This window comes from Rhinichthys klamathensis, unplaced genomic scaffold (genome assembly GCF_029890125.1).
Source record: "Rhinichthys klamathensis goyatoka isolate OS25496 unplaced genomic scaffold, OSU_Roscu_1.1 h1tg001002l_1, whole genome shotgun sequence".
Lineage (NCBI taxonomy): Eukaryota > Metazoa > Chordata > Actinopteri > Cypriniformes > Leuciscidae > Rhinichthys > Rhinichthys klamathensis.
Genome location: NW_026607299.1, coordinates 192,501 through 202,500, shown reverse-complemented (window position 1 = coordinate 202,500; position 10,000 = coordinate 192,501). Strand labels below are relative to the sequence as shown.

The following is a 10,000-nucleotide window of genomic DNA, read 5'->3' as shown; positions in this document are numbered from 1 at the left end:
CAAGTTATAAATGGTAAACTTTTTCTCCTGCATCCTATTCTTGCGTTATCCAGAATATCAGCAGCTGAAGGGTTTGTTTGAGTGGCGCCCTCTACTGTACACCACCGCACTCTACTGTACCCCACTGTACTCTACTGTACCCCACTGCACTCTACTGTACCCCACTGTACTCTGCTGTACTCTAATGCACCCCACTGTACTCCACTGTACCCCACTGTACTTTACTGTACTCTACTATACTCAACTGTACTCTACTGCACCCTACTGTACTCTACTGTACTACGTTGTACTCTACTGTACCCCACTGCACTCTACTGTACTCCACTGTACCCACTGTACACCACCGTACTCTACTGTACCCCACTGTACTCTACTGTACTCCAAGGTACTCTACTGTACTTCACTGTACTCTACTGTACTCCAAGGTACTCTACTGTACTTCACTGTACTCTACTGTACTCCACTGTACCCCACTGCACTCTACTGCACCACACTGTACTCTACTGTACTCCAATTTACTCTACTGTACCCCACTGTACTCTACTGTACTCCACTGTACCCCGCTGTACTCTGCTGTAATCCACTGTACTCTACTGTGCCCCACTGTACTCTAGTGTACCCCCAATATACTCTACTGTACCCACTGTACCACCACTGTACTCTACTGTGCCCCACTGTACTCTACTGTACTCCACTGTACCCCGCTGTACTCTGCTGTACTCCACTGTACCCCACCGTACCCCCACTGTACTCTACTGTACCCCACTGTACTCTACTGTGCCCCACTGTACTCTACTGCACCCCCACGGTACTCCACTGTACCCCCACTGTGCTCTACTGTACCCCACCGTACCCCACTGTACCCCCACTGTACTTTACTGTGCCCCACTGTACTCTACTGTGCCCCACTGTACTCTACTGCACCCCCCACTGTACTCTGCTGCACCCCCACTGTACTCCACTGTACCCCCACTGTGCTCTACTGTACCCCAACGTACTCTACTGTACTCCACTGTACTCTACTGTACCCCACTGTACTCTACTGTACCCCATTGTACTCTTCTGTACCCCCACTGCACTCTACTGTACTCTACTGTACGCCACTGCACTCTACCTCTGCTGTACTCTACTGTACTCTACTGTACAACACTTTACTCTACTGCACACAACTGTACTCCACTGTACACCCCTTTACTCTACTACACAAAACTGTACTCCACTGTACACCACTTTACTCTACTGTACCCCACTGTACTCTACTGTACCCCCCACTGCACTCTACTGTATCCCCACTGCACTCTACTGTACCCCATTGCACTCCACTGTACCCCACTGCACTCTACTGTACCCCACTGTACTCCACTGCACTCTACTGTACCCACTGTACTCCACTGCACTCTACTGTACCCCACTGTACTCCACTGCACTCTACTGTACCCCACTGCACCCCACTGCACTCTACTGTACCCCACTGCACTCTACTGTACCCCACTGCACCCCACTGCACTCTACTGTACCCACTGTACTCTACTGTGCTCCACTGCACTCTACTGTACCCACTGTACTCTACTGTACTCCACTGCACTCTACTGTACCCACTGTACTCTACTGTACCCCACTGCACTCCACTGTACCCCACTGCACTCCACTGTACCCCACTGCACTCTACTGTACCCCGCTGTACTCCACTGCACTCTACTGTACCCACTGTACTCTACTGTACTCCACTGCACTCTACTGTGCCCACTGCACTCTACTGTATCCCCACTGCACTCTACTGTACCCCAGTGCACTCTACTGTACACCACTGCACTCTACTGTACCCCACTGCACTCTACTGTACCCCACTGCACTCTACTGTACCCCACCGCACTCTACTGTACCCACTGTACTCTACTGTGCCCCACTGCACTCTACTGTACCCCACTGCACTCTACTGTATCCCCACTGCACTCTACTGTACCCCACTGCACTCTACTCTACGCCACTGCACTCTACTGTACCCCACTGTACTCTACTGTACTCCACTGTACTCTATTGTACCCCACTGCACTCTACTGTACCCCACTGCACTCTACTGTATCCCCACTGCACTCTACTGTACCCCACTGCACTCTACTGCATCCCCACTGCACTCTACTGTACCCCACTGCACTCTACTGTACGCCACTGCACTCTACTGTACGCCACTGCACTCTACTGTACCCCACTGCACTCTACTGTACCCACTGTACTCTACTGTACCCCACTGCGCTCTACTGTACCCCACTGCACTCTACTGTGTCCCCACTGCACTCTACTGTACCCCACTGCACTCTACTGTACCTCACTGCACTCTACTGTACCCCACTGCACTCTACTCTACCCCACTGCACTCTACTGTATGCCACTGCACTCTACTGTACCCCACTGCACTCTACTGTACCCCACTGCACTCTACTGTATGCCACTGCACTCTACTGTACCCCCCACTGCACTCTACTGTACCCCACTGCACTCTACTCTACCCCACTGCACTCTACTGTACCCCACTGCACTCTACTGTACCCCACTGCACTCTACTGTACCCCACCGCACTCTACTGTACGCCACTGCACTCTACTGTACGCCACTGCACTCTACTGTACCCCACTGCACTCTACTGTACCCACTGTACTCTACTGTACCCCACTGCGCTCTACTGTACCCCACTGCACTCTACTGTGTCCCCACTGCACTCTACTGTACCCCACTGCACTCTACTGTACCCCACTGCACTCTACGCCACTGCACTCTACTCTACCCCACTGCACTCTACTGTATGCCACTGCACTCTACTCTACCCCACTGCACTCTACTGTATGCCACTGCACTCTACTGTACCCCACTGCACTCACTGTACCCCCCACTGCACTCTACTGTACCCCACTGCAATCTACTGTATGCCACTGCACTCTACTGTACCCCACTGCTGCACTCTACTGTACCCCACTGCACTCTACTGTATCCCCACTGCACTCTACTGTACCCCACTGCACTCTACTGCATCCCCACTGCACTCTACTGTACCCCACTGCAATCTACTGTACGCCACCGCACTCTACTGTACGCCACTGCACTCTGCTGTACCCCACTGCACTCTGCTGTACCCCACTGCACTCTACTGTACCCCACTGCTGCACTCTACTGTACCCCACTGCACTCTACTGTATCCCCACTGCACTCTACTGTACCCCACTGCACTCTACTGCATCCCCACTGCACTCTACTGTACCCCACTGCAATCTACTGTACGCCACCGCACTCTACTGTACGCCACTGCACTCTACTGTACGCCACTGCACTCTACTGTACCCCACTGCACTCTACTGTACCCACTGTACTCTACTGTACCCCACTGCACTCTACTGTACCCCACTGCACTCTACTGTGTCCCCACTGCACTCTACTGTACCCCACTGCACTCTACTGTACCCCACTGCACTCTACTCTACGCCACTGCACTCTACTCTACCCCACTGCACTCTACTGTATGCCACTGCACTCTACTGTACCCCACTGCACTCTACTGTACCCCACTGCACTCTACTGTATGCCACTGCACTCTACTGTACCCCCCACTGCACTCTACTGTACCCCACTGCAATCTACTGTATGCCACTGCACTCTACTGTACCCCACTGCACTCTACTGTACCCCACTGCACTCTGCTGTACCCCACTGCACTCTGCTGTACCCCACTGCACTCTACTGTACCTCACTGCACTCTACTGTACCCCACTGCACTCTACTGTACCCCACTGCACTCTACTGTACCCCACTGCACTCTACTCTACCCCACTGCACTCTACTGTACGCCACTGCACTCTACTGTACCCCACTGCACTCTACTGTACCCCACTGCACTCTACTCTACCCCACTGCACTCTACTGTACGCCACTGCACTCTACTGTACACCACTGCACTCTACTGTACGCCACTGCACTCTACTGTACGCCACTGCACTCTACTGTACCCCACTGCACTCTCCTGTACCCCACTGCACTCTGCTGTACCCCACTGCACTCTACTGTACCCCATTGTACTCTACTGTACCCCATTGTACTCTGCTGTACCCCACTGCACTGTACTGTACCCCACTGTACTCTACTGTACACCACTTTACTCTACTGTACGCTATTGGACGCTACCGCGCACAACTGCACTCCACTGTACTCTACTGTACTCCAATGGACACTACCGTACACTAGTGTGCACTACCGCACACTAGCTTGCACTACTGTACACCACTGTACTCTACTGTACTCTACTGTACTCCACTGTACTCCAATGGACACTACCGTACACTAGTGTGCACTACTGTACACCGCTGTACGTTACTGCACTCTACTGTACTCAAATGGATACTACCGCATACACTGCACTCTACTGTACTCTACTGTACTCCGCTGTACATCACTGTACTCTAACTGTACTCCAATGGATACTACTGTACTCTACTGTACTCTACCCTACCGTACTCTAATGGATACTACTGTACTCTGCTGTACTCCGCTGTACTCTACTGTGCTCTACTGTATCCTACTGTACTCAGCTGTACCCTACTGTACTCCGCTGTACTCTACTGTGCTCTACTGTACCCTACTGTACTCCGCTATACTCTACTGTGCTCTACTGTACTCTAATGGATACTACTATACTCTACTGTACTCTACTGTACTCCGCTGTACACGCGTGAATCTGCATTTCTTTCAGCCTGAGGCTTATTATTTAACTTTTTATTTACATTTGTCTAAAAATAATACTTTTTTGTTACAAAAAAACAAGTCCAGCCCAGGTGGGGGAAAAGTAACGCAAAAGTAACGCATTTAGTTACTTTTTAAGGGAGTAACGCAATATTGTAACGCATTACTTTTCAAAGTAACTTTCCCCAACACTGCACACACGCGTGGTCTTGCCTGAACTGGATCTGCTGCACACGGACGCACTGCGATCGGCCCAGAGCTCTGAACCCAGAGAGCTGCACACCGACTGCGGGCCACGCTCTAACACACACACAAACACACACAGCGTTACGACACGCGTGATCCGCCGCTGACGGTCAGTGTATTGGCTGTCGTGCGTCTGGTACCGGTCATCCTGCGAAGGCTTTTAGACTGAATGTTGTCCTCCACCGGGTCAAAGTCAAAGATGGATCCCGGATCAGTCCTCCAGACCCTCATCTCTTCAGCGCAACACACAGGTCACAGGTCAAAGGTCAAAGGTCAAAGTTCGAGAGGGTTGGATCAATCAACAGCTTCAGGAATATGTTAGTCATGAACACTTGCGTCCAAACGTTTGGGCTCGGTAAGAAATTCATATTTTTATTCATCGAAGGCGCATTCAATTTATGAAAAGTGACATTTATAATGTTGCAAAAGATTCTATTTAAAATAAATGCTGTTCTTTTGAACTTTCTATTCAGAATCCTGAAAAATAAAATGTATCAGTTTCCACAAACATACAAACTGTGTTCAACACTGATAATAATCATAAATGTTCTTGAGCATCAGATCCTCATATTAGAGTGATTTCTGGAGGATCATGTGACACTGAAGACTGGAGTAATGATGCTGAACATCAGCTTTGATCACAGGAATAAATTACACTTTACTGTATATTCACATAGAAAACAGATGATTTACACTGGAGTAATATTACACTGTTTTACTGTATTTTCAAATGTATGATCAAATAAATGCAGCCTTAATGAGCAGAAGAGACTCATAATGATTCCAAATGTTTTTGATCAGTTGTGTGTGAAAGTGATGAAGAGCAAAACTCCAGATTAAAACAAAGATCAAATGATGAATCTGAACAACCGATCGATTAAACCGATCATACTGGATAATGAAATGAAGAAACTTTATCAGTGACGTCAACAAGATTAACATCAAACATCCGTCGGTCTAAAGTGTAGTAAAGTTCAATAAAGAATCATATTAATATTAAAAAACTCTCATGAATATTCGAGAGTTGTGATGATGGACTGACCAGCGGCTCCTCCTGCCCTGCGGTCCATCTCCACCACCTGCGGCTGGACGCCATGGCAACCACCTCCAACCTGGTCTCCATGGTAACCGCCTCGCACCTGGTCTCCATGGTAACCGCCTCGCACCTGGTCTCCATGGAGACGCGCCATGTGCTGCACATCCAGGGTGTGTGTGGCGCCGCGACCCCGCGTGCGCTCGAACTCCTCGTGATATTTGGCCTGAAAGACACACGGAGAGCGTCACACACACCATCACAATAAAACACACACACTCACTCACACACCGTCACAATAAAACACACACACACACACACACTCACTCACACACCATCACAATAAAACACACACACACACACGTGTCTGTTACGGTGCATTTGGTCTCTGATAAACACACACACACACAGGTGTCTGTTACGGTGCGTTTGGTCTCTGATAAGCACACACACACACGGTTCGTGAGTCTTTATTAGCACACGCGTGTTCGTTCGGTCACATGTTAGTGCTGTGGTGTCACACGCAGGCGTCGCCCAGTCCTGCTACCATGGAAACGGATTCCTGAGACTTGCGCACACGCCTCATCTCGGGCGTGTCCAGCTCTGAGCACGAGTGACCTTTGACCTCCTGCAGACCCCGCTGGTACTGCACCTGAAACACACGCGAGAGTCACTGTTACACTGAGTTTCCAAGATCATGTGGATCCTTGTTCTTCAAAGACAGAGTTAAAGTGCCACTATTGTGCTTTTCTGGATATTAACTTTCATGCAGTGTGTAATAAAGCTGTTTGTGAGTGTAAAAGGCCTGCAATGTTTTAAAACTCAAAGTGCAGATAAATAACATTTTTGTCTCCTAAAAGAAAGTGATTCTGAACTGAAACGAGTCGTCAGTAATTCCAGTCTCACTTCCTGTTACAATGTAGCTAATTAGCATAATGCCCGCCTCTGGTGTTGATTGGCTGAGCAACGCCTCTTAGCCCCGCCCTCAAACACTGTAGTGTATCTGAGACTGGAAGAGTTCGGCTCGTGTTGTTCGTGTCGAGAAGACGCTGTTTTCTGAGATCGAGACGGTAAACCCACGCCATCGTTACTGTTCGTATCACTGTGATCAAGAGCTGAGAGTCAGATATGATAATGAGCGTTTGCTCTCTGACCAATCACAGCAGAGCAGCTCTCAGAGAGGCGGGGCTTAGAGACTGAATCTGCACAGAAGCGTTTCAGACACTGAGAGGAAAGAGCTGAAGCTGCAGTGGAGATTATGAGGACATTACAGTGTTTCTGACCAATCACAGCAGAGCAGCTCTCAGAGAGGCGGAGCTTAGAGAGACTGAATCTGCACAGAAGCGTTTCAGACACTGAGAGGAAAGAGCTGAAGCTGCGGTGGAGATTATGAGGACATTACAGTGTTTCTGACCAATCACAGCAGAGCAGCTCTCAGAGAGGCGGGGCTTAGAGACTGAATCTTCACAGAAGCGTTTCAGACACTGAGAGGAAAGAGCTGAAGCTGCGGTGGAGATTATGAGGACATTACAGTGTTTCTGACCAATCACAGCAGAGCAGCTCTCAGAGAGGCGGAGCTTAGAGACTGAATCTTCACAGAAGCGTTTCAGACACTGAGAGGAAAGAGCTGAAGCTGCAGTGGAGATTATGAGGACATTACAGTGTTTCTGACCAATCACAGCAGAGCAGCTCTCAGAGAGGCGGAGCTTAGAGAGACTGAATCTGCACAGAAGCGTTTCAGACACTGAGAGGAAAGAGCTGAAGCTGCGGTGGAGATTATGAGTACATTACAGTGTTTCTGACCAATCACAGCAGAGCAGCTCTCAGAGAGGCGGAGCTTAGAGACTGAATCTTCACAGAAGCGTTTCAGACACTGAGAGGAAAGAGCTGAAGCTGCAGTGGAGATTATGAGGACATTACAGTGTTTCTGACCAATCACAGCAGAGCAGCTCTCAGAGAGGCGGAGCTTAGAGACTGAATCTGCACAGAAGCGTTTCAGACACTGAGAGGAAAGAGCTGAAGCTGCAGTGGAGATTATGAGGACATTACAGTGTTTCTGAGCTTGGGTGAATGTGAATCTGTTGTAGGAGACTCAGAAACAACATTAGGAGCCTTTAAAATATCATAATAGGGCACTTAAAATAGGAAATATGTTGTCTGTGTGTGCGTGTGGTTCTTGCCGAGCTGATGTTCTGCTGGTTCTGTTTGACCCGCTCCAGCTCCGGTGTCACACCCACACTGACCGGGTCAATCGCTTTCTTATATTTGACCTGCATGATGATAATGGTGATGATGATGATGATGATGATGATGATTGATTGACACTCTGATCAGCAGCACGTCACACAGCATGACGGACACATGTCAATCACACACAGACTCACGGCGCTGATGTTCTGCTGGTTCCGGCGGACCCGCTCCATCTCAGGAGTGTCCGTCACGGCTGTTCCCGATCCCACACACTCCCGGTACTGAACCTGCGAGCAACACACACACACCAACTCTCAGCGTGTGTTTATTTTAGCAACATAGAGTCAAACCAACATTTATTCTGACAGCTTTTTTCACATTATCACAGTTTATTCGCTATAGTTTAGAAAATGGAGATAAACATGAGCAGAACTCAGAGTTCTCAGATCAGTGGATATTTGACTGGTTTTGTCCGTCCTTCTGTTAGACTCTCACACATGAATTATGTTGAATATCTGTCAGCTGTTAAATTTAACTACACAATTAGAGAATACCAGTTTAGCTCAACCAGTGACCAAGCAATGCTTCATGTTGTTCAGTGTGTGTGTAAAAAGAGCATTAGCAATTACAGAAAACACACTTCAGCAGAACATGATCAGCTCAAAGTGGAGGAATCATTTCTGCTCCCGAATTTGTATAAATTTGACTGGTATGAAGAGTTTTTGGGTGTAATATGTCACAGTTTACTTTGTTTTGCTCTCCTCACTTGCATAAATGAACTATAGTGTTCTGATCACACTAGTGAAAAATATCACAAATGATATCTGGTGTCTGGATAATGTTTGGTTTGGCAGTATATGTATATGTAAATGATATGCAGATGAGGTTATGCATAGTAAAAGGAGGCGTTGTGAGAGCCATATATGCTTGTTTATTATGGTTATAGACATGAGGCCCATAACATTATCAGACTCAAGCATGTGTGTGTGTGTGTGTGTGTGTGTCTGTGTGTAACTCACGTCACTGGTGTTCTTGGCGTTTTCTCGGGCCAGTCGGATCTCTGGAGTGTCATTGAGCGTCGACGTCAAACCCTTCATCAGCCGCGAGTCCCACGTGTAGAAGAGCTGCACACACACACACACACACACACACACACACGCACTCACCTGATCAACACTGAGCTCATCACTGATTCTGTTATTTCCCTGTTGGGTTACTGTGAAGCTGCTTTGAAACAATTTCCATTGAATAATGCGCTATAGAAATAAAACAGTGTGTGCTTGTGATGGTCAGTGGTTCTGAGTGTGTGTGTGTGTGTGTGTGTGTCTCACTCCACTGATGTTGCGCTGGTTGTTTTTCACTCTCTGGATCTCTGGTGTGTCTGAAGCTTTAGAGCTCGAGGCCTTCAGGTGCTCCACGTCACCGCGGTACTTCTTCTGCACACACACACACACACACACACGGATGAACATCAGCTCTAGTCCTCTAACAGGTCCTCTGCTGCAGACGCTGTGTCATGTGACCTGGCTGTAGACGTCTCTCAGGTAAGCGGCGTGCAGAAGTGCAGGTGTGTCCGTCACTGTCGCGTATGAGGATCCTCCCGGCTGAGACGCCTGCCTGTAGCTCACCTGGAACACACACACACAGTCAGTGAGTCCCTGTCACACACACACCGTGTCCGACACGCGCGCGTGTGTGTGTGTGTGTGATCTGTCACTCACGTCGCTGCTGATCTCAGACGCCTTCTTCGCCCTCTGCATCTCCAGACTGTCTGATGTGACGTCGGATCTCTTCCCTCGGATCTCG

The 10,000-nt window shown here is 48.8% G+C and overlaps 1 protein-coding gene across 1 annotated transcript in view; it reads right to left on the bottom strand.

Annotated features, from left to right (window-relative positions):
• LOC130078835 (nebulin-like) overlaps window positions 1-10,000 on the bottom strand; it is a 59,378-nt gene that overhangs the window by 1,309 nt on the left and 48,069 nt on the right. Inside the window, exons 42-50 of the mRNA XM_056244532.1 lie at window positions 9,916-10,000; window positions 9,718-9,822; window positions 9,526-9,630; window positions 9,214-9,318; window positions 8,389-8,481; window positions 6,552-6,656; window positions 6,014-6,230; window positions 5,112-5,204; window positions 4,939-5,025 (exon numbers count right to left, since the gene is read on the bottom strand). The exon at window positions 9,916-10,000 is cut by the window's right edge and continues 26 nt beyond it. Coding sequence (XP_056100507.1) covers window positions 4,939-5,025; window positions 5,112-5,204; window positions 6,014-6,230; window positions 6,552-6,656; window positions 8,389-8,481; window positions 9,214-9,318; window positions 9,526-9,630; window positions 9,718-9,822; window positions 9,916-10,000 — 995 coding nt within the window. The remainder of the gene's footprint in view (window positions 1-4,938; window positions 5,026-5,111; window positions 5,205-6,013; window positions 6,231-6,551; window positions 6,657-8,388; window positions 8,482-9,213; window positions 9,319-9,525; window positions 9,631-9,717; window positions 9,823-9,915) is intronic.